The sequence below is a fragment of the Oculina patagonica genome, chromosome 1 (genome assembly GCF_052425735.1).
Source record: "Oculina patagonica isolate OP01 chromosome 1, crgOcupat, whole genome shotgun sequence".
Taxonomy (NCBI): Eukaryota; Metazoa; Cnidaria; class Anthozoa; order Scleractinia; family Oculinidae; genus Oculina; species Oculina patagonica.
Genome location: NC_135758.1, coordinates 45,020,329 through 45,045,783, shown reverse-complemented (window position 1 = coordinate 45,045,783; position 25,455 = coordinate 45,020,329). Strand labels below are relative to the sequence as shown.

The following is a 25,455-nucleotide window of genomic DNA, read 5'->3' as shown; positions in this document are numbered from 1 at the left end:
TGCGATGAGTTCGCAATATGTTGGTTTTTGTTCGCCGAGAGAGATTGCAATGATTTAATACTGAATACTGTGCATTGTCTGTGAGACACTAAAAAAAGAAATGAAAATGAGTAATTAAAATAATGTATACTTATGAGAAATTGGCTAGGCAAAAAAAAGTCCTATAAAGTCTGCATCGTGCCAAGGTCACTGTTCCATCTTGCCGAAGATTATCTCGGTTTCCGTAGCATTAAGCCCGGGAATTAGCGACTTAGAGAATTTTTTACCCCCTGTAAGGGATGCAATAACCCGGGCATGGTTCGACCCGGATCACTAATACCATTGCGCCCATCAATTTGACAGTATCACCAAGATTTAGTGCAATTTAAAAATCTCATGAAGTTGTTTGTATGAATTGTAAAACCACTCATAGTGGCCTGGCCTTGCTAAAACGTACTTTACAAGTCCTGAAAATTGTTAAAACGTGGTTTGGGTACAGACTGGTAGTAACGAAGTGACCTAAAACTTGAAAACGTCGGGTGTTTGACAATTTTACTTGGAAGAAAATTTCCTCAAAACCTCTTGGAAAATGATTTTAGGCCCGTCTTTTGTTTTTCAAAGGTTATTTCGCTTAACACTGAGTGCATCTTCTTAATTCTAGAATATTTTACACGAAAAACTTAGAAGATTTCTCGCGACACCATCCCCTTGATACATTAATGATGCAAAAAGCTAACTAAAGTGAATTAACCCAGGAATGGATTGATGGATGGACGGGCGAACGGATGGATAGATGAAAGAATAAAAGGCAAAATGACAAGGAAAGAAACCGTAGTGGTTAGTAAATTGCACTGTTACTGATGATATATAAGTGAAGGAAACTTACTTGAAATTGCTTTCAGCACCTCCTCGTGTCACTGGGTACTTTATAGCCGTCCAAGCGAAAGTTAACGTTGATTTTTCCTTGCTTTACCCCATGCGGTTTCCGCAGTCTTTTACGTGGTTATTTTGTGACCAGGTTTTGCGGAAGTAATGATAGTCAATACTATTAACACACCGGTAGTATTTAACATGTCGAGACAAACTCAAATATTATACATCTTTTCAGGCCTTTAACATTTTTACCGCACAAACAAAGAAAACATTGGAAATCTGTGGTAACGATCCCACTGAAGAAACTTTACAATACTTTGCAGTACTTTGTGTTGAGACCTTAATCACTAACAAAAATGTTTGTCTTTTTCTAAATCCAGCTTAAGATCGGTAGTGCGCGTTCAGAGAAGTTAAGCCAGTTATTTAGCTTAAGCTAGTGGTTCTACAGGAAATAAACACCAATGATTTGTCAGTTAAATAATTGGGATGAGATTGAGAAAATTGAGAAATTAATCATCCTTGAGTTAAAAACTGAGGAATTCGCTAACTGATAAGTAGTGATATTTATTCTATGAGAAACTGTTTGCAAGCAAACTCTACATCGTCAATGATTACAGGAGGCAAGCATGGCCGAGTGGTTTAGGGCGCTGGTATTGTAATTCGGAGGTCCCCGGTTCAAGACCTGCCCTTGCCACTAGCTGGATTTGTTTCTCGGTTGTCCCGAGTTCAAATCCTCGACCACGCTTTGTATATAGCCAACTGGTCTGCCTCCTGCCAGTTGGGATTTTTAACCTTGTTATGTTCATTTAAAAATATTTGTTTCCTCTGTTTCAGTGGCATGCCTGTAAACTAGCTATCTCGTAGAGATATGAAGCTAAGTGCATGACCACTATAAACACCATTTTTTTTTATTTTTTTTATTACATTTTATTCTGTAGTTACGTTAACACGAGTTCTAGTTCACGTCCTAACTATCTTCCAAACCAAATGGGCGCATGGGACACTATTGAATAGCTTCTCGCCCCCTCATAACAGACGTTACTCCACATCAGGCACAAGCCTGCAGTCAATACATCAGCTCCCTTTTAGATTCAATCCACAGCAGACACGTAAAGCTTAAAAATCACTCGTCAGTTTTTATGGGAAACAATTTAGTTTTATTTTTCCCACGGTGCGGTCCACTACACTCCCTGACCACCTTGACTAATTGACTTGTGTGGAAGCCAACTCGATGAAAGATGCAAACTACGTCTTCAGTTACTCTAAAGGACCGAAGAATGTCCACGAACACCGAGCTAAATTTGTGCATATTTCAACTTTTTAATTTCAAGAGATTCTCCTTATTTTGTCTTGTTCTGTGGTGGGGTCAATTTAAAGCACTTGGCTTCTTCTAAAAGTCATGAGCTATGTTAAATATAGATGGTTGGAATTTTCCCACCCAAAAATGTTTTTATTAAAAAGAAAGCCTGCGTTGTGTGAAGAGATGATCTGGGAAGTTGTAGATGGATTGTCAAATGGTCTGAATTTTTCGTGCAGATATTTACAACATGAGACACGCAATATTATTTTAGCGTTGAGATATTTTTCACCTCACTCAATTCAAATTACCACTTACAACAAAAGAAAAGTACAGTGTACATTTCTATTTCAACCAATATGTTGTCAATTAGGTGATATCGACAAGACAGGAAAAATTCCCAAACAATTAAACTGGCATTAATACCTTTTAGACAAGTTTGTAAACATATTTGCAGCCACCAGACTGATAGGTGAAACAGATAATGGACTTCCGAAGTATTGCTTTGCAAATATTTTCTATCAAAACCTTTATCTTTATGCGCGTATGTTGTTGATCGTAATTCACGATTAAGAGTAGACGTCATAAAGCATTTATTTAAACGACTTTTTGAGTGGTATTTAGCAAAACCACATACAACAACGAAACACGAGAGGTGTATTTATGTTATTATACACGACCTCTCAATAACTCGCGCTATTCCCTGTGGAATGAAATAAGCGCCAATTATGATCCAAGTAATTTCGTGATAACTAGATTTGGAGGTTGTGCGTTCCATTGAAAAAGTGCAGGCATGGCGCACTTGCCCCTCGGCCTCATTCCCCCAATAGGTGGATCATATAACGACCAGATGATAAAGCGATGAGATAGTTCACGCTAAGACATTTGAAAGTACACTCAGTGAAAGATTAAGACGGCTTTGTTTACTGCCCAGTTGGTGGGAGAATAGCTGTTAACAAGAATCGACGCACAACCAAGAAATGAGTTGGGTAAGTGTACGAATTTGGAAGGTCAACCTCCGTTTTATGACTTGCCATCGTCAGAAATCATGCCCCGTTCTGTGGCGAGGAATAAAACGTTCTAGTCATCATCGCCACAAAGTGTCCCTCGCTCTAAGTCCCGAAAATGCTCCTTTAGCTTTCTTTATTCCAATTCATTCTCGAGATGAAACGTTTATAATCCCTTGTTCACTTCATTCACATATATTGAGGCGAGTGTCTGCACTAACATTGTCTTTTTATGTCGCGGTATGTTGCATTCTTCTTGTTAAGACTTATATAACGTTTCCTGCCGGAAAATCCGAAAATCACGTCGTTGGCAGTCACAGGCGATACTTAAAAAATCTCCCCATCTGGTCGTCCGCTAAAGAGCTTTATGACTGTTTTCAAAACACTACAACCAACTCGTACTTCAATGGGAAGTTTACCTGTAGAAGTATATAATCTATATGATAAACAAGTCATTTAAACATGCCTGACCTTACTAGCTATGTGGCCAATGGCTGATTGATATCTTTAACGCAAACTCGCCCCCTTGTTATATGATGTTTTAGCTAATATCAAAAGCAGAACTGGCGGGGTATGAGAATGTGATGAACACATGCTAAAGAAAATGAGCTATGATATATATTTAGTTATGGATTTTTGTAATTTCCTTCTACCACAAAATATTGACTGCGTAGTTTAATGCGACGGTCTTTAGTCGAAATTTTCCTTGGAACGATGTCCTGTCTCACATGTTATGGCCGCCAGAAGATAGACAATTGTTATTTTTCTCAAAACATCGCGACATACTTTCTAGGATAAACAAATACAGATTTTTATAAACTGATCAATTAAAATGAATGACATTGTCTGTCTAGAATTATATTACAAAAGAAACATGTTAAAAGAATTATTTCTTAGGACGCCTGTCCAGAGATGCTTTAGCAAGTTTGCAGTCAGTTTTATTTAAGGGTGCGAGCAATTGGGAAATAATAATTTAAGTTGTCGCGACGTTTGTGGCCAAACAGTCAAGGATGTTGATTGATGTGGACTAATTAAGATGGAAGTATTCTTATCGACATTTTTTCAACCGATAAACTGCCCACCATTGCATGCATTTTACAAATGCATCGAAATATAGAAATACAGTATCTCTTTCCATGAATCTGCAATTCTCAATTTAGTTAAGTATTGATACTTGTTGGTATATGTGTAAATAACAGATAACTCGTGATGTATAATTTGGACAATCGATTAACTCCAGGCTCAGCCAAAACATCCTCACTTAAAGTAATCAATCACTTCAAATCTTGAGATGTATAAAACACGTTTTCGACTCAGCGAAGTTGATTGTAGGCCTAAAAGGAAATGTTCAGTGTTTAACAGGGCGTTTAGGAAAGGAAATTAGCATCGAAATTAGCAATAGTATGCCCACAAAACATTGTTGTTGAATAAACAAGTAAAACAGGTTTTCTTAACGTCTAGTTCTCTAATTATTACAAATACATACCTAAACTGTGGGTTGGTATAGGACTAAAAAAGCTCTTTAAACATTGCCAAGTTTCCTGATTTTGTAAGATTTGCAATTTTACTGTGTTTGCAGTATTCTTTGTTAATTTGTGCGCAGGGAGAACTTAAGCTTTGAACTGATCGATAAAAAGACGTTACGCTTTTTTTATGATCGGGGAGAACCGAATGCTGACAATACAGTTGAGACAGTAGTCAAAGCGTGCAGTTTGTAGTTCGTCGTTTTAGGCAGTTTGACAAAGTTTAATTCCAAACATATGCTTCCAATATTTTTAAAACAGCTTACACGTGTTTATTGCCAACAGTTGTAAAGATTATTCACAAAGTTCGTTTCCGTGTGAGAGATAAAATACATAAGAAGGAAATACCAATTTAGCTTTACAATTTCCTGTCTTAAAATTGTGCGGAGGACTAAAGGAAACTGTATCGAAGATTTGTTTGTTACATGTTGGATTCCGAAAGGTAATTAATTTATTTATAAAACAAGGTCTATTTCTATAAAATAACACTTGCATCAAGTGGCTATTAAAGTAATGACTTATGTGCTCTGGTAAATAAAAGCGTTATCTAAACAAATTACGAATGTTTTGTCCATAACTGACTTGCATGAGTAAATTAGTTGTTCTAGAGTCAAAGATACGTTGTAGTAAAAATTCCTTACAGACCTAAGAGGATAAAGTAGATTGAATTTGCTGCCAGTAGGTCAAACAAGATAAACTTTTCAAACGCGGTGAACATTCTTAACCCTTTCAGGGTCGATTTGCAAAAAAGATTAAGATGCTATTTCTCCTTGCCATATGATAACATTGTTGAGTAGGCACGCGTCAAAAAGGGGACATTTGTTTGTATCTATCATTAATGTACCACTCCTAGAAACTCCTAGAATTAAGCTAAAAGAAATCGAGACAACTCAATAAAGAAAATTATTATTTCAATTTTGGTTTAAAGTAGCTAGAATACGTCACAGACAACCCATCTTGAAAACCCTGGCATTTTTTTTTTCAAGTTTGTCGTTGGTATCTGTCTTAATCTTCGTCAGTCAAAATCATCCTTGGTTATTTTCGCGTTTTTATTACTCCTTTGGTGTTTTTTTACATTAGCAAGTATTATTTTAAGGTTTTCCTTAATTTGGAAGTAATCAGAAAAATGACTTAAATATCGTGACATTACTACTTTAAAACCAGCTGTCACTTTAATATTTAAGAGATGGGTTTGCTTTAGAGTTATGAAACAACCATTTTTTTGTTTTGCTTGCATTAAAAACGAGATTTTTCCTTTCGTATATATTTTCTGGTCTATTTATTTTTCTCTTTTTTATTGGAATGCTTTAATACACTGCAATTACAAAGAATTGTTCGTATTTACAAAAAATCTAGGTTTAGGATTCTAGATCCTAGATCTACTTGATTTTTTTTGTATTTATTTTCTCGGCTACTGTGATCTGACCGCATGGGTTGAGGTTAATAATTTTTTATTTGACTGTTATCTGTTGTCAATACACTTCAAATAAAAACCTATTACAAATATTGGATTTTTTTGCACTTGTTCAGCTTTTTTGCAATTTTTTTCTCTCGTTGATAGCCGGTCTTCTTTTGAAATGCAGAGTAATTGAATTAAACGTAGAAAGTTTTCATCTAAGCTCGCCTGAGCCACTTAACAATTTCTTTGTTTCCCGAGGTTTTATCATTGTGTTTGCATCTTTAATTTATCGTTCACGTAATATCTTTATCCAATCTTGGACGATTCCTGGGGCATAAGTATTTAATCTTTAAACAACCTTATCTAACCATAATCCCCGCTTCCTTACAGTGCGATAAGGCTTTCGTGAAGGTCGTATAGCAATACACGCCACTAGCCGCCTTTTGATTGGGTAAGCTGCACTTTCTCAAACTTGATCAAAGATTCTAGAACAATGTTTTTTTTTTCGCTTGTGTCAAGTCTGTTAGCCCCCAAAAAGCAGATATCCAAAATTGTTAACCTCTGCCTCACGCTAATACGAGACTTATCCAGAAAATGAAAACCAATAACTGAGTAATAATTGATTGCTTTCGTCAGTTTGTATCAACATTTTGGAATGTTTTCAAGAATTCGTTCTTGACTTTTTTCAATGTCCACAGTGCTATACAAGTCGCATAAAAACATTTTGAAATCATGCTCAATTAAACATCACTAGATATTACGAATAAATTTGACGATCCTTCTTTTCGAAAAAGAGGGAAAAAATCAACCAACAAGAACTTTCTTCCACTGTTTCTTCCATTCTTTTCATGAACGTGATATCTTGCTTTTCTAGTACGTGGAGTGAGCAGGCACGTGCACACGCACACATCTTTCAATGCGTGCTACTGGAGCACTGAGCCCATTGGCAGTTTTATATATAGCGGAAAATAACAACAACAACAAAAACAACCCATTTTTTTTTCGTTTACTAAAGGGATTCATTTCTTCATAGGTGCTGTTTTTGTTCGGGATCACTGTTTCATTCGTGAAAGGATTCAATGAAGGTGAGAAGTTTACGATGTGACTTATCCTTAATTTTCTGCTAATTTAGGGAGTTAATGTTTTCGGCAATTAGTGCTGAGTTTGATTGCTATAAAATTGGTTCTATATATTACCTATGACCCGTGGCACGCTATTTTAAGGTACTTCAAAATGACAATTAGAAAATAATAGCAATGTTAGGAATCAGCCGTACAAAAGTACGAATGGGCAAAAGTGGAGGACATCAGGTTAAGGTCAGTTTGCAGAGTATTTTGTTTTGCAAGTGGTCCCTCGTCTAGTGTTTTTCTACCTTGTGGTAAACTATAATTTGTGACATTGCTGAAGACGATGAATGGACATTGAAATGAAAATCATAATATTTTCACGGTTAAGGGTTATTCGACGTAAGCCTCCGTTTTTTCTCGGTTTAAAATTTTTATTTTCGTGTTCCATCTACTATTAAGTTTTCGTGCATCCTAATTGGTTTAAATGGACACGTGATATAAACTCGGGGGACGAATTATAGGTGATAGATTTCATCCTTGCTCGAAATCACAACACAAAAACAAAAGGACACGAAAAAAAAATTATAGCCGTTTTTTTTTAAAAAAAGAAAGAAAAAATGATGAGTTGGTTTGATTCATATTTTTTTTAAAGTAGCTTGATCTCTTTCCGGCCGGCTCGGATTATCGGATAAGTATACACAGTTAATGAAAGTGATGAAGTGGGATTTTTCACCGAAATATTAGTTTTTCTTAAAGCTTTGGCCAACTCGTTTTACAGACAATCTGCATGCGGTTTATTATCATACTTTGGTTTTGTTTACCGTGGTCAATTCAAAGCTGACACATAAATGGTTCATTTCCACCTAGCAACCGTCCCTAGCAACAGGACCTGCGAATCGGTCGTAAAGGAACTGGTTCAATATCGTCCCCTTCATATTGCCATCAAGCACTGCTGTAACTACTCCAGGGTAACTTATGGCTGTATCAATGGCTACAAACTTGTGGAGGGAGACAGAGTCAGACGCTGTTTAGATGGCAAACTACTTGGCAAAGAGCCTAGATGTAGATTTCCAAAAGGTAGGAAATAGTGAAAGCGAATCGGCTTGTTCCTGTTGTGCCGTTTCCGATCCTCTCGAGGCATTTTCAAATTTGGACTTCGCCATGCAGAATCATTCCTGGAATGATTTTCATAAGGTTCTTTTACGCTGGTTGGCCAAGAATAGACAAAACAGCTCAAAATTCAACTTCATCTATGTTTTCAGTCTCAATGACCGCTGTTAATTGGTGTCTACTTGCTGAGGTTTCCTCTAATTCAGTATCATATAAAACATGAAGGACATTCCACACCCAACTACTTAAATCTTCTTTAATCTTCGTAGCTACAAGCTGTGGTAACCCGGGGACGATCCGCCACGGATATTTCATTGGATCTGACTTCAGTGCTGGTAGTACCGTTGAATACAAGTGTGCCCGCGGTTACAAGCTGCATGGTCCAGCGGTCAGTGTATGTAAGAAGCATGGAACTTGGACTGTTCGACCGAAATGCGTAGGTAAGTTGGCGAGCTCGAACGCTAATGTTGCACTTTTACCAGTAGTAAGCGCTGAGATTACTTCTTGCAGGTTACAGCCCATGCTACGTATAGGCTTCACCACGGTCAAACGTCTCAGGCAGCTTTTCTTTCTATTTCGGCCTTTTTTGTTCATATTGAAGTGTTAGTATGAGCAAGGATAGGAAAAAATAGTTGCCGAGCGTAAGCATAATCCCATTTCCTCAGGTAAACGATTGTTTTTACTTTTTAAATGTTTCGCATGAACTTTGAACTGTGAAAACTAGAACCTTATCTTTGCAGTACTTTTCTTATTTTTTGCATATTTCTGTCGTTTGACCGCGGTCGACGTATACTGAACACTGAACAGAGAGCACTGGTACTGAAGTTTTCGCCAGTCTGACAAACGAAGTTTCAGTTTGTGTTGTGTGAAAAAGGAATTATTTTTGTAAATGAACTTTTGATTTCTTCTTCAGACAAAAATGTCATGGATGTAAATGAAGCCACCGCGTATATTCGCTACAGCCTCTTTGACAAACATCCATGCCACAGCAATGGTTCCTGTCCCAAGGTCGATTCCAGAACACGCCGTTCGATTGATCTGGATTATAACGGAGGTCTAGATGTGATTTTCCTGATAGATGGATCTAATGGAGTATCAAAGGAAGACTACAAGATTGGGCTCAAGTTTGCACAAGAGCTTATCCGAGTTTTAGCGGCCACTGTTCTGTAAGTATCTGGATTATACGATCATGTTATGAATAGAAATGAGTTAACACAAACAAGCAAACAAACAAACAAAGAAACAAACAAAAACATGTATATGCCGTGGAGAGCCCGATTCGTAGGGCTTCCATCTTGAATGCCGTCAAAAACGAGTCCCGTCCCTCGTAGATTGAGTGATTTGGTCAACTCATTTGAGACGGCGGTGTTTTGAGTGTAAAGATGAAATGTTTTTTCGTAAGAAAGTCAGATTTCCTGCTGAAACTTTGACTTTTATTGAACGAATAAACGCTCCATCTGCTGCCCAGAATACATCAGGAAGCTGAGCCACACCACGGAAGATCATTGCTTCGGCTTTAAAATAGCTTCTTGTGGAATAAGTTAAATAACATAGGGTATCCTTCCATAAAAATAATCTTTATATCAAGTGATCTTGAAATGAAAGGCACCCTCAAAATAATGGTTAAAAAAGTACAAAAATAGATAAGAAAAATTTGGAATCTGTACAGAGTAATGCGGATGACCACAACTGGAGAACATTCAATCAGATTTTAGAGACATCAACTTTTTATTTCATTCGGGTCGTCAGTAATAAAGCTTAGGTTACTGCGATTGGCACCTCAAAGAATCACCACAAAATATCACTGTCTAGCATCAAAATAATTCACGTTTTTGCGATTTCTTATCCACAGGAGAGGGGACATTCGTGTAGCGGTGGTCTCGTACAACAACAAACCGTACACTGCCATGAATTTTGCATCTCCTTCTGACAGAGTGATAAAAAAGATCGGCGGGATCAAGAAACCAGGGGGGTGTGGCACTTCGCTAGGGCGGGCCATGTACATGACAAGACGCCGGATAGTGCCGAACACTCGAACTAACAGCAATAAAGCCATGTTTATAATAAGCACTGGACTCCTGAACATGGGAACAAGTCATCCTAAGGCGTCACGTTTATTGGAGAGCGAAAAGTCGTTTCAGATATTTTCCATCGCTATTGGGAAGAACCCCAACACGCGGATTTTGTCATCTGTTGTGTCACAGCCAATCAAGAGCCACCTTATATTTCTGAGGTATTATGGTGACGTATTTGATGCTGTGCGGCGAGCCGTGACGATGAAGAAAAAAGGTGAGATACCTGGTCTAGTCGGACAAACGTTCAAAGAAATGTTCATTAATTTAAACAGTGGTGTCTATGCTCTCTCGATTGTTTCTTCGAAGATGGTGGAAAGTTCTCAGGTGTTGCAGTTTACTTAGTTCTGCCGTCCAAAAGAATATATACAGTAAGGTGTTTTTTCGTATTAATAAAATAGTAAAAACTTTAAAATTAAACAAATTCATTTTAACACGGCATGAAACATTGCAGTCTTGTATTGAGTGACGGTTGTAGTTCGCTTATTGCTTATAGCTAATCAGTTTGGTTCTGTTTAACGCCAACCAGAGCATGGGTTTGGTTAGAAGTAACAGCTGTTAACAAAACTCGGTAACAGTTTCAGTCGTTTTATCAACAAATATAAACCTGCACTTGAAGTTCAAGATCTAAGTCGAAAAGTTACCTTTTCCAGATCCCAGCGAATGCGGCGTTAGTGTGACCAAACCAAGAGCGCGAAATGTACGCGGCAACAAGGCGACAAGCGGGGTATGGCCCTGGCAAATCAATATCTACTGGGACGGTAAGTACCATTATTTCTTGATATTCTTAGCGTATTCAACAGTTCTTTCGATACTGGTAAATTAACTGACTTCTCAATGTTTCTGCTACGTTCAGTGGCTCATTGATTGTTTTGTTTGTTTCTGTCAGGGGTCCAAGTCTGCAACGGAGCTCTTATCAACAAGGAATGGGTCATCACCGCAGCTCATTGCTTTTATTCTAAAACATGGAGACCCATCATTCGCCCAGCCTCCAGGTAATTTCTTAGAGCGTGAGAATATTTTTACTTATTTCACAGACAATAAACATAATTATCAAGTTGTCTTACCTAAGGAGAGCAAAAATCATGTCAGCCATTTTGGCGCGCAACAATAGCAGCAACAACAACAACAACATTCAACAACAACACACGCTTTATTAACATATAGAATTTACTTGCATCATACGCGTATAAACCTCGCATTTGCCCATTGGAATTTTTATTGTTTTCGAGCTAAAAAAAATGGAAAAATTAATTTCGACGGGCAAATGCGACAGCTATACGCGTATGTTGCAAATATATTCACCCTTAGATTATATAACCTGATTATATACCATCCAGACGGAGTAGCAATACTGCTAGTCGCTCCATGCTATTAACACTGGGTTACAGCGTTAGCTTCTTCTAAACCCGATCAAATCACCTTCACTTTATAGATACACTGTTAAAGCTGGGGGCCACCATCTAGGGGACAGGAAAACCAGTCCGGAGCAAGTCATTGAAGCAGCCAAGATTTTCATACACGATAACTACAAACGCCAAAGTCACGAAAACGACATCGCGCTTATAAAACTAAATCGTAAGGTCAAACTTGGAAAGTACGTGAGTCCCGTGTGCTTGCCAGATTTAGCATTGCGTGGAAATGATTTAGCAACGCCTGGAAAGCACGGCTTTGTCGCGGGGTGGGGCGAAAAGCAAACCCAAGTAAAACAACAAGACAGGAAATCCTCGAAACACCACCGCAAGAAAAGCCGAAAAGTGACTGTTCATATAGCGTTGGCAGTATCATCCAATAAAGTTTGCAGAAATAGCACAAGGCAGGAATTTAACAGCAGCGTTATGTTCTGCGCCGAACATGAAAAGGCTGGACAGCATTCATGTCGCGGGGACGGTGGAGGGCCATTTGTGCGCGAGCGCTACGATTCCAAGTCTAGGAGCTATCGATGGACTGTGGCCGGACTTGTGAGCTGGGGCGAGGGATGCGGGGTCGATGGTCGTTACAGCTTTTTCACTCGTGTGGCACCGTATTCTAATTGGATATCAGAAACGACTAATCCCTCGAAAAAAGGAAGAAGCCATTTACGAAGACGCCGTTTAAATGGAAAACAGAACGGATCTGAATGAAAAACTGCATCCCTATTCCTACATGTGGGGAGTCGACGAACGGTTATAACGTCGAGAGAACGACTTTAGAAAGAGAAAACTTAGTTTGATGTTTCGGCGGCTTCTAAAGTATGACATACTTGTCAGTGGAAGTGTAAAAAGTACTGCTAACCCTTATTCACAAGATTCAATTGACAAGCCGTTGAAAACCGAAAAGAATCAGATACGGACTGGTACATATATTAACTTCACAAGACTGATTTATCGAGGAATAAATCAAGTTATATGCTTTTAACTAAAGTATGCAGGGATATAAACGTTGAAAGAACATACATGAAATATAATATTCAGCTAACAGGCCTTATTCGCGATAGCCGCCATGTTTGTTTTTTCCCGTTATAATGCAAAGAGCACGTGATATTTGAGGGGGCAGAATGCTTTTTAACTTTAAACAACAAGTTTAGGCTGGTCTCTTATTTATATGTCTGATACTTTTTTTCATACCATGCTGTGGTTTCAGTATTGTGGGGAAAAGTTTTACGCAATTACGGCGCTTTCATAGAAAATAAAACGGCTTCCGTAGTTAAGAAGTCAAGTTATCGAGTATCTTTTGCAAACTACCTTAACAGTAATGAAATCATGATTCCATAACCTTGCTCTCAAATGTGATTTTGACGCGGAAACATCACTATTCCGACAATCCGATTTTCCGAGGAAGGGCATAAATTCAATGTTAAGCCCCCCCCCCCCCCCCCCTCAAACCCTGAAAGACAACATGGCTAATTTACATTATAATATGAAAACCACCATGGCAGGTATCGTGAAAATGGTCTGTTATCAACCTGTCAATTAAGTTGAAAAAGGTAATTGAAAGGTAGATTAGCTACCATAGCACAAGATTTTCTTTAGAGACTACTCACTTTTTCGTGGAAGATTATAACACAGGGCTGTTTTTGTAGAGTGTCAATCCACCAATATACTCTTCTCTTGAAATGATTTTGTAACATAAAGACGCTATATTTCTTTGACGAAAATAAAAAAGAGAATTAGCTCTTGCTATGTAAATTTTGGTATGTAAACAATGATCTTTATTATATCCAAAAATTATAAGGAATATACACACTAATGGTAAACAAGAAGGGGGAAGGAGGGAGACTAGAACAAGGTTCCAAGGTTTTCTGATAACCCGGCTTATCCGACGAGAGGGTTTCAGTTATCCCCGGAGAAAACGGGAACATAAGTCTGCCCGGTTTATTACTTCGTTTCGCCCCCACTTACTGCCCCTGGGTCTCTGGGATGAGTTATAACCTGAATTAAAGAAAATGAAATGAAATGAAATGCGTTGCTACAAAACGCTTTCAACACTAGTCTTTCTAGTCAATCTCCACATGGAATCTGCTGGTATTGGAGGAGCGCGCAGATCTGATTCGAATATCTTATAAGCTGAGGGGTTTTTGTGTAAGGCAGACTTAGAAACGCTGGGTTGGGAGCCGAAAGTGAGAGAGGGTCTTCAGCTTACAAGGGGTTTATATTGTAAGCCCCGGTATTGAAAAGAATGACAACTTTTAGACCCAACAAGAGATTCATATCCCACGATTGACAAAAATGGTCTAGTGTTCTTTCTTGTAAGACCAAATTTATAGGTGGTCATGTTTTGCTTGTCCACCGATCTCTTACATTTACTCCAAAACATTAAAAAACTGCAGTTACTCTTCAATGTAATCGTACGCTGAATTCTATTAATCCCATCCGAAATTTCACTTAATCGACTTTAGAAATAATCCACTTTTGGCGTGTTGGAGATCGGCTATATTCTTTACTGTCCCAAATCCAATGTTTGAAGTTTGTTTTCCCTAGTTTGTAGCCTAAACCTGGTTTTACTTTTAATACTTTTAATACTTTAATACTTCTTTATTTCACGAATTTCAAACACAGCACTTTTAATTCTACCCTCTGTTTTAAAAAATTGTCAACTAGGTACCATGGCACTTTTCTGAGTTTTTTGTAAATTACTGTCTACTGCTATGGAACCAAACTCTTCTGAATTAGATTGGAGTTTGTTTTCTTCTGAATGTTTTTTTCATGACTTTCCTGAAGTGATCTCGAGGATTTTCAGTGACATCTGACATTAGATATTTTATCATATTTCAGTAGTCTGTGTGCTTGCGTTTATGGTCATGCTCACGGACCACCCTGGTGTTATACAGTAAGCCATTTCCCGAACTGTGATAAATTTTTAGCTTCATAAAACACCTACGTAAGAATTGCTTACTTTACTGGGCTTAATTGTCTTCTCTATGGAGAATTAAACTCTCAAATTTTTGGAGTCTGCTCATTTTCAGATGATCTTCTTGGCTGCGTTGGTGGTAGCCCTTTCCAAAATAGAACCAATATTCCGAGGTGGTCTTTTTTATTTAATTCCAATTGATGGCACTCGGCTTATGGGTGATTACCAATACTTTGCAAAAAAGGTGAACAGTTCACTCCTACGCAGATGTCTTCTTTTCGTTCGTCGCGTATTTTTTACCATACCACGACCCAAAAGTCTTCTTCATGAGATTTTAAGGTAAAAAGTTGAAACTCACTCAGAGACAGTCTCTTTTGAGCTCGTGCCTGAAGAAACGATAATTTATCAATTGAGCGACCATATATCGAGTTTTTCTTATTCCTTTTTGCCAAAGTACTGAACTTCTTGTAAGCGAACGGCAACAAATGGTAGGCGCCTTCGATCATTTTGTGCTTGTGTACAATAAATCACCAAATTCAAGTCATTACTATCATTGCACAGCTGTATTAAAATACAATAGATTGCTAAAGGGTGCTGACCGCAAGATCACTTTCGTAGTTTAGCTTCGTTAACTTTGTTCTCTGTCTACTTCCCTGTGACGCGCAAAGAAGTGTAAGCACAATTATTTCCTAGATGACACTGAATCGAATGGAAGCATTAAGCAAACGCCGCAACAGAAGAAGATCCATAAAAAGGGGCCATATTTTCTTTTTTTGCTACTACTTAAACTTGAACGTCCCTTACCCTAACCCCATTCATTTCAATGCATAGGTGGGCTTGGGAGCAGTATTATTCCCTTCTGTTGGGGACAACCATCATTTTGATAGTCGGCAGTGTCAGGAGCTCCTGCTTGTGTGCAGTTTCTTTTTTATTTTGAGCCAAATAAGTCCCACTTGGCCTCAGATGCTACGTTTTCTGCAATTTTCTTTTCTTTTCTGCAGTCTTTATTGTTGTTGTTTTTTTTGTTGATGGCTGCTTTTCGTTTGTCTATTTATACATCTCGCATAACTCGAATGGTGTTCTCGTTCGGTGGTCTGTACCTGTCGTAGGCGACCACCTCCCAGAAGCGACCACCTTGGTTTGACACAATGGGTGGCAACTTACAGGAGGTTCAACTGTATCATGTAAAAAGCAAGATCGCTTAAAATGTGAGCCGCTTTTCTTGATACAAAAAGTAGTATTGATCCCAAACAACAGATATTCATGTTTGACAAGGTCAGGTCATCCCAGACATTCGAAGGCCTGTTGATGACAAGGGCGGAGAAACACGATCGAGCTGGTTCTCTCCTGATTTGCCCAAAACAGAATTGAACAAAATATTTGTTCAATGCTAGGCTGGACATGTTTTCACATGCTTCATGAAGCAAAACAAAGTAGTCGCTCGCTTTCTTTCTTAAATAATTCAAAACCGCCTGACTGTTTCGGAGAGCAAATCTATCACGTAATTGTTACACTGTCCCAATACTATATATGTAGATAAACTGCCCTGAAGTTGATCTATCGAATATAGCTGTTGTTCGATGGATTACTTCCGTTTCATCATGGTACGACATGAATTGCACGGCAAGTCATCGGAATTGATTTTGAGACGTCAATGCATGGGAAAGGTTTCTAAAGTATCTGTGACTGAACTCACTGAAACAGTTGCGATCGGTTACATTAATTATTCAAGTGGTTAATCAGTCTAAACATTTTAATTCTATTTTCATGTTTAGTTTGTGTGAACGGGCCAACAAGTCCCGGCAACAAGTAAGAGAGTAGACAGACTGATTAGTAGATATATTTATTTATGCAGCCTTAAAGAACTTCAAAACAAGAATGTGTTGCTTGGTTACTCAAAAGTTAGGCGATCTAATTTTGGTTCAAAACCGCTGATGTTTTTTCATCAAGACAAAATGTACATTTTTCGTTACACTCAAGTATTAAACAGTGCGGACACTCGAACCATGAACGCTATGACTTTATTTTCACTTATTTTGTAGGATTTTTTTTTACATTTTTCTAGAACTAGCCAATTACAGCCGCGAGTCGAAGAAACGACCGAGACATTTTTTCAATGTTATTTTTAAAGTTGCGCCGTGATTTCACACAACGACGGATACACATTCCAATTTTTGTCCGAATTCTTTATCAATCGCGATCGGTCTGCTTCCTACTGTAGCAGGATATTTCACCAGTGAAACTATAATGGCGGTTTCTGAGGGAACGAAATATTACTTCCTAATTCATTGAAAGACAAGAAACAAATACAACGCAGCATATTTCAGCGGCAGCTGTCAAACAGCATTTGGAAAAACGTAAGATTACACAATTTAAATTAGAAAAACAACGTTTACTTTATAATGGAAATCATCAGGGAGATGAGTTACTAGTCACTCACTACAGTTTAGGGCTTGTAGTAGGAGTCTGGCAAATCATATGCCGGCTTCTAACTCACGCCTTTTGGCTAACAGTCTGAAGACGGGAATAAGGCATCGATGTGTTCGTGTTAGCTTTTTCGTCTGTTTCAAAACGAGTCTTGGTGTACAACCTTCCATATGGATTTAATTTTTTGCAAAGCAAAACGCATTTTATTTAAATGGTTGTGCGCCAGGACTAGTTTTGAAACAGAGGTAAAGTGCAACTCGGAAATGACTTATTATACCTAAAGATTGTAAACTGTTTTACCCTGCCTGTCAAAACAGGTTGCCATGGTAACGAAAAGACCCATCGACTAACAGTTGCCACACCAAAATGTCTCCGAGGAATGAAAATAACAGCTACTGAAAGCTTTAGCAACATAGAGTTATACCCTTAGGGGAGAGGGGTGGCATCCCACCTCTCTTTAACCTCCGCCCGAGGGATATATATAACGTTAAATGTCATGAGCTCTTTCCTCAAATGCCTCAAACGAATTTTGAAGACGATCAGTAATCCTCCTCCGTTTGTTTAAAAAGTTGTCACCATCTTGAACATTTTTGATGTCGTCTTCCAGGGAACGCTTTACTCCACGAATTCTAACTTCAGCTGTCGTCTTTACATTGCTAATTCCATCAACTGCCACCTCTTCGCATTTCTCCTGTAATATAAAATAAAGCAGCGGTTAATTAAGTTATGCATTCTCAAAGATAAAATTTTCATGTCAAAAAGTATTTCTAAGACAAACTTAACCAGTGCAATTCAACACGAAATAATGAAAAAACATAATGAAATCGGCCACTTCCCCGGCAGAGTGAAGTGGTGAAAAATGAGAATTGGATATAAGGGGCAAAACTAATGGTATCAAACCATAATCTTTATGTTAGTGTTTAGCCGTTGAACACTTGGGTTGTCTGTTAATTTTTTTATAGCAGCACCAGAACTGTTAGGAGTCAAACCTAACGAACGACCAAAAGATTCAAGCCATATATGTTCATGCCACCTCGTAAAAATTATCGATGTCAGTCAGCGAAGTTAAAAAAAGTAGTTTGCAAATGAAACATTCGGAGATAACATCACAGTTATGCAAGGAAATCCAAGCTTGAACCGTTACGGGATTCAAACCAATGACTTCTGCTGTATCGGCGCATCTCTCAAAACTAAAGCATTACGTTAAATTTGTTTGATTTTGCCAAACCAACCCAACAGAACTTGCCTCGTGTAAGCCCGTGACTTTGGCGACAAAGAAATCCTGAACCGCTCTAACTTCAGCGTCACTTGTGGGCCAAAAGTATCTCAGCCATTCGCGGAAATCAGTGGACGGAAGTATGCTGTTCAACACGGGGCCGCCTATCGCTGAGAATAAACCTAAGGAAAACGTAACGTTTGAGTATTTAAATCGAAAATGTCGCCACAGTTGCCCTCGTTAAAAATTAGGGCAACGAAGAGAGACTGTGGTGTTGGAGTTATATAACATTACCTGTAGAAAACCAGATGATTTATCTGTAATTGATGTAATGTAAAAAAAGTATTTGCCCCCGCAGGGCTTTGGCCCGGAGGCCAAAGCCCGAGGAGGCATTATAGTGTCCCCCGCGTATAAGTAGTTACATAAAGAAAATACAGAGGAAATACAGGGGAAAATACAGTGCATATGTAGTCAGAAGCCAGAAAAAATCTCGACTTGGTTGAAGTGAGCGCGCAAGCTAGTATCGGGTAATGATGACGTCACAATAGGTTTTGCCTGCAAATAGTATCGGGTAATGATGACGTATAAAGCTAGGTGTTATAAAAGCTAATTAGAATGTGCCAACCGGAAGAGCCTACGTGACATCGACATCGGCATATAATTTTCAACCTTTTGTCGGTCGGGAATAAACATCTAAAGCGATGCTTGCTGAGAACGTTTGATCTTTTAGTCAGGGCTTTGTATTCGGTCGCTGCACTTCTAGTAAAAATTCGTAGCCTACGAATACAGCCCCCTCTCATTCGCGTCCAGCAACGAAGAGCGCTCCACGTGAACATTTTCCCCAGGAGGTGACCGGACAAAAACAAACCAAGCAGATAGATTATTAGCTGCGAATACAGCCGTCTCTCATTCTTCGTTGAGGGACGTGAATGAGAAGCGGCTGTATTCGCAGGCTAATAGATTTTTCTAAACGCTATTTTCTCGAGTTATATTTGTTCACGTGAAAGCTTAAACTCCAAGGGATTTTGTTCAATTGACTTCAATTTTTAAGAGGAATTACTTCAACATGTCGGTCAGCAAAAATGTGTAAAAACAAAAACGTGTCGGCGATTGTTTTATTTATAAAACATTTTGCGTCGCGAGGCTTTTCTGTACGATCAATGCATGTTTTTTAGACCTTCTTCAAAAATGCTCTGTAATGTTTTACTGTAATCGAATACGACAAAACGCCGACACCTTTTTAGCACTTTCGGGAGCGGAAACCATCGAACAAATCAAATTAGCGAATTTTAGAATTCGTTGTATTAAAGTTAATTCCGACTTTCGTATTTAGACTTTTACGTAAGTTTTTGAGATTTTGCAATCTTTCAATCCAGCAATCATAACCAACTTGCTCTACAGTAGCAAGCTTTGTAATGTATTTCGATGGCAACAAAATCCAATCAAAAAGCCTTACCTTGCAAAAGCTCAAAAACTCGACTGTCACATTACAAAATTGTTACAGTTTAGTATTTTAAAATGGAAAGAGAAATAAATATTTAATAATCAAAATAAGCTATATCTTCAACTTCTCACTGCCCATCAATGCCTCGCCCAGTACCCAGATGCGATATCCACTCAACCCTGTAACACTATGAACATAGTTACTAACTATGCACTAAACCGCATTAAGCTACAGTTTCCCACATACAGCCCTCAACAATAAACACAAACAAGTTTCCATTCTATTCATTTCAGATAAGATCAAAAAGAGCGGGGGCACTTTTCGTGTCAGCTACCCCTAGTTATATAAAGACTGTAGCAGAACATTACTCAGGCACGATTAGCGCTTTGGTGGGAGTTCAGTCTTAACTGGCTGCCTCAAACGTTTTCTAAAAGGAATTGCCCGTAAGTGGTAGTATTTTTTTTTGTTATTTGTTTGCAACTTTATTTGCCCATCATTGGTAACAACGTCTTATTATTACAATCAGTCGCTGGAGATCTTAGCAAGCTCAATAGAGCTTTTCGAAGAAGACCCCCACTTTCAAATTACTACTGAATAATAAATATAGTTACAATCAATGGCGCATTTACAAGTTTTCTTTTGTCCTAGAATATAACAGTATGATAGTATGATATAATTGTATGATTTGACAATAACGTATCGCTTTGTAATAAATTGTAGTAACTAAAGTAGCACGTACCTGCGTTTGGGCCAAGTACTGAGGCTCCTAATAAGCCATAGCACAGCATTCTGGCGGGCAAACTTGGATTCACCAAGCGGGCGCGTAAATCATTGCCTTGGTAATCGAAGCTCTCGTCGAGCTGAAAATCTTCACTTCTCCATGTAGGCTGCGACACTTGAAGAAACAGTCTAGCAGGCCCGTCCGCTACTTGAGACAAGCAGTTCCAAATGGCATCTAACTGGTTCTTGAGAGCTCGGTCCTTTTCCACCATTACTTGAAGTCTCTGGTTAAGACTGTCCCGACATCGGTTTAGAGCGTTCTCCGGAGAAACACCATTTCTCATGTCCTGCTCTATTTGCATCTTTAATGTTGACAGCTGCTGGTCTCGCTGAAGGCGCCTCATTACGTCGAGAAGAGCGTTTGAAATTTCAGAAAGGTGCGAGTTTATGCTGTTTTCAGTGTCCATAACTTTGTTCATTCGTTTAGATAGCCTCTGTATTCTCTGCTGCTTTCGGTTTTCCATGATTCTGCTCAAATTTCCTGACAAGGCCTTTGCTTCTGTTATGAACTTTTCCAGATCGTACTTCAGCGTGTCAAATTTCAATGCTCCTTTAGCAGCTTCAACCAAGTCGCGTTCGAATTCTTTAAAGCCTTGAAAACCTTCCGTTTCTGTCTCTTCAGAAGTAGTGGATGAGGCTTCATTCTATGACAATGAAAGATGAAGTGGTAGCCTATATTAACTTGTAAAAAGTATATGAGGTAGAAACAAAAAAGGGGAATGGAACTGGGATTTAGGCAAAACATAGGCTGGGAAATTGAATTTTGAGAAAATTTCGGCTGAGAAATGGGATTTATACTCGTCCCTTTCAGCACTCTTTTGTAACAAATATAACGCACACCGTCCGTAAAACTCGGCTTACAAGCCAGGCTTATGCAACTTTGTAATGGGTTTTGGGTGGGCTTTACTTGGGGAAGGGGAGAAGGGCTATATCCAGAATTGCTCATAACAGAAATATAGTTTTCGTTAGCGGGTCTATAACTAGGGGGTTGTAAGATAACGATAAGATAAGAAACTTTATTTAAGTGTCAAAACCTTATAGCCTGGAAAATAATACCATACTAATTAGGGGACACTGCTAAAAACTAAAAGCTACACTAATACTAAATATAAATACAATAAAAATATATATAAGTCATATAAAAATGTTATTATAATCTATGATATGGAAAAATGTTTAAATCTTAATTGTTAAAAAAAAGAAAAAAGAAAAAAAAAAGCCGCGGGGGGTCTAACGGGCATTTTATGGCATGGGATATGGGAGGGAGATAGGGAAATGCACTATGCACTGTCCTAACAGTGGTAAAAGCATTGAGTTACCGAGGGCAAAGAAATCACCAACCTACTTCAACATGTACCTTTGGTGGTTTCCAATCTCACTAAATTCTTACCTGGTTAGAAGGGTGATTTCTTGCTTCCTTTTGAGACTGCGAGTCAATAAAGTAAACTTTTCCTCTGTCCGAGACGGCGCTCATGAATTCTACTCCGCAGCGATCCTTGACGTCGTCTACCGTGGTATCGCCATACTCTTCGGAAAAATTGTTTCCTTGGAACATGTCCCACTTGGTGAACGCTCCCAGTGTGTATCTGCAGTTAACGGACTTCACGAAATCCACAACCTAGTTTGATGATACATGGAAATCACTGAAAAGTGCAGTATCAAATAAAGCATACAACTATTTGGTTTACTATCTGCACAAAACAGATGAAGTAAATAAGCTGCCGTGAAAACTGATTATAAAAACTAACGTTTCGAGCTTATTGACCTTCGTTTTTGTGATCATGATTGCTCCTACGAAGGACACAATACTCTAGAAGCCAACGTATTGAACTTAGTGTCTTACATGCTTACAGAAGTCGTAAGATTGTTACATGAGGACAACATATAACTAACCTGTTCAGGGTATTCAGATAGTGGAGAAAAAAGGAAAGGTAGTGAGTTGAGCAACAAAACTAGAAACAGCGAGATGGCTTGAAAAACTTACGCTCCCGTTCTACCACAGAGAAACAAGGAACACGGTTGAAGCAGTTTACTAGGTAAGATGCAAGTGTGGCATGCACTACATAAAACGTCTTGACATGATTGTTCAAAGGGACTTCAAAGCATGATTAAGCTAACCAGAATAAGCACGTGTTTTGATTTCAGTTTTAGAACTTTTCTTCAAGGCCTTTCTGCTAACAATTGTATTCTTTTGGTTGTGACTGGGACTTACGAAGAGTTAACATTAATATAAGTTTTCGTTAACAGTTTGTTTCTACTTGTACATACCGATTAAACTGTTAAGATAAGTGAGATAGTTTGACGGAGATTTCGATTCCTTGCCAGAGCAGGATACAATATTAGACGTTCAGTGCCGATTCGCACTTGTGGACAAGTTTTGAAATGCCTCGACATTTCTGAGAAAAATTGTCGCGACAAGTTGTCAGAGGAAATAACATTTCGGTGCTGTAAAACTCGGTTCTTGACGCCGCGCTAAATTCTCAGTGAAAAACAAAATGGCCAATCAACAACGAAATTTATTTCATAAGCACTCAGATTTTACTGCGTATAAACGATACCCGTCGTAAAATCCATAAGCACTCAGATTTTACTGCGTATAAACGATATCCGTCGTAAAATCCATTAGCCTATAGAAACCGTAAACCACGAAAATTCACTTGTGAAAAATCGTCGTTCGTCCAATCAAAAACGCGAACGACGAAACTTCAAAAAATCGCACGGTGATTTCCATTCTCGCCGAAAACATGGCGAAAACAAATTTACAGTTTGTGTCAGTCGACGAACTGTGTTGTTTATTGAGGAACAAGAAAACACTGCAAGGAAAACAAAACGACACGTCGCTTTATTGATGGGGTATTTTTTTCATTTTCAAACAAAATATAAGTTATACGAAACACGGAGCTAGATAGCAGTCAAGTTTGCGTCATAACATTTATAAATATAACTGACGTACTAATTGTGATCTATTGGTCAATTGAAGATGTGATTTTAAAATTCAAAGAAAAACTGATGTTATCGTAATTTATATTTCGTAGAAACTGAATGTTTTGCTTTTCAGAAGTCTCAATACCCATCAAATAAACACATAACAGCATGGAATGCTTTGTGCGATTTTTATTCACTTGTCGACACGTATCAGTAAGCTCACTCGTTCATTTTCTGTACAACTGTCCTACAAATGCTGTTTCTTTCTTGTTTTCTTATTGTGAGACACATTGTTTGCCTCAAAAAACGTATTCCACACTTGTGTTTTACTCCAATTGACACACTTATGATGAAACAAATCTAGCAAATGTTACCAAACTTGTCTCCCTGTGCGAATCAGCCCTTAGAGAATGTTTTTGTCTAGAAGACAAAATTATCATGGCGGAAGTGAAATTCAATCACATTCAAATGCAAGAAAAGAAGATGGCGTCACAAACTAAAACAACAACAAGCTACCGAGTAAAAGTTGGTACCTCGCTTATTATTGGAACTATTACCGAGCGAAACGATATGTCTCGCTTTGCCTCACAAATGCCAACCGTTTACAGCATGCATGAATGTGTAATTAACATGATTATTTTCACTTCGAAAAGCACAAACTATTGGAATAAATTATCTCACGTCACCACCACTTCTCTTTACTATATGATTACTTACGGTTCTTAGAGTCGGACTGTGAATATCCATGACGGCCACAATCACGTCTACAAACTTGCAGAGTTCAATAACTGCATCATCTGTCGCTTTCCGTTCGCCTATTCCCGGAGTATCATACAAGACAACGCTTTCCACAAGAGCCTTGCATCGCGCCGAAGGCCATTTCACATCAATAATACTAGAAGGAATAATACCGAGTCTTTCCCTCTGTTCTCTGGCTTTAAGAACGTGTAGAAGTTGTCTGAACTCGGTAATCTCTAGGGCTCTTCCAGTGCTTCTTTCAACTGCTGTCCACTGACTTCCAGAGGACCCAGTCACCGCCACACTACAAAATGTGGTTTCCGCTCGAGTGACTGGCATAATGTCTTCTCCGAGCAAAGCGTTTATCAACGTCGATTTTCCAGCACCAACTGAGCCAATAAAAGCGATTTGTAATTTGCTGTTTGCTCGCTCGGTTAGCTGAAGTGCGGAGACGTTCAACTGGTCGACTCGCTCGGAGACCGTCTCGAAGTCTTGCCATTCTCTTGCGGTAGCACATTCATCGTCGAGAAAACGGCGAAGATCATTTCTAGTCTCAATAAGACTATTCACTGATGCTTCTAGCTGCTCTCTTGTGAGTTTGATTTGTTGAATTCGTGGTGTAAAATTGGCGAACATTTTCGGTAGCGTGATTGCTTTGTAAAGCGGCAGAAACTTCTTACAAAAGCCAAACCTAAAACGACGCCATGACAATGAAAACTCGCTTTTGAATAATTAGACCTGCTGACCCCAGACGGATTTTGACATGTAACCCATATACAATTCAAACTTCTATTCTTTCAAATCAAAATCTGACTTTGAGAAATGTCAATAAAACCCATTCTATTCCGCGCGTTGAGATAATTACTTTTCTAAACACAGTTACAGATCGACTGTATATATCAATAATTCTTTTTATTAATTCATAGTTATTCTTTGGTTTGCTATAGATTGATGTTATTTGGTATACTACATAAAACATATAACATTAATTTCTAGTGAAAATTTCGCCAACTAGTATGGAGTAACCATGGTATCCTGCAAATAAAATAGTCATTAAAAAAAATCAAAAACTTTGCACTTTCGTAGTATAAAACTGTGGATCAATGTTTGCAAGCGAATCCTTTTAAAACCGTTCCTTGCGTTCGGTTTTGGTCCTTAGGCTGTCTGTTCGTGTTTTCCGTTTCTCTCACATAAAAAACATCTTGGCCCGTCATTTGAAATGCGGTAGTTTTCTTCTATCGTGCTTCTGTAAGACGCCAAAATGTCTGG

The 25,455-nt window shown here is 38.5% G+C and overlaps 2 protein-coding genes across 5 annotated transcripts; one reads left to right on the top strand and one right to left on the bottom strand.

Annotated features, from left to right (window-relative positions):
• The first annotated feature begins 682 nt into the window (after positions 1–682).
• LOC144633803 (uncharacterized) lies at positions 683–13,510 on the top strand. 3 transcript variants are annotated; one of them, XM_078492678.1, is made up of 9 exons: positions 683–816; positions 7,112–7,163; positions 8,013–8,222; positions 8,525–8,695; positions 9,169–9,421; positions 10,108–10,544; positions 10,981–11,088; positions 11,217–11,322; positions 11,763–13,510. In XM_078492678.1, the coding sequence occupies exons 1-9, from the start codon at positions 745–747 to the stop codon at positions 12,448–12,450; spliced, it is 2,097 nt and encodes a 698-aa protein (XP_078348804.1). In that variant the 5' UTR covers positions 683–744; the 3' UTR covers positions 12,451–13,510. The 3 variants fall into 3 exon arrangements, with proteins under 3 accessions (XP_078348804.1, XP_078348810.1, XP_078348819.1); XM_078492684.1 differs by lacking the exon at positions 683–816 and adding an exon at positions 2,913–3,159 and having other exon boundaries at positions 11,763–13,509; XM_078492693.1 differs by lacking the exon at positions 683–816 and adding an exon at positions 2,913–3,138 and having other exon boundaries at positions 11,763–13,508.
• A 2,903-nt stretch (positions 13,511–16,413) lies between these two features.
• LOC144633538 (transmembrane GTPase Marf-like) lies at positions 16,414–25,040 on the bottom strand. 2 transcript variants are annotated; one of them, XM_078492389.1, is made up of 5 exons: positions 24,166–25,030; positions 21,914–22,141; positions 20,483–21,167; positions 18,330–18,481; positions 16,414–17,774 (listed from the first exon to the last, which is right to left on the bottom strand). In XM_078492389.1, exons 1-5 carry the CDS (start codon positions 24,820–24,822, stop codon positions 17,571–17,573), a joined length of 1,926 nt encoding a protein of 641 aa, XP_078348515.1. In that variant the 5' UTR covers positions 24,823–25,030; the 3' UTR covers positions 16,414–17,570. The 2 variants fall into 2 exon arrangements, with proteins under 2 accessions (XP_078348515.1, XP_078348519.1); XM_078492393.1 differs by lacking the exon at positions 18,330–18,481 and having other exon boundaries at positions 17,610–17,774; positions 24,166–25,040.
• Positions 25,041–25,455: the final 415 nt, after the last annotated feature.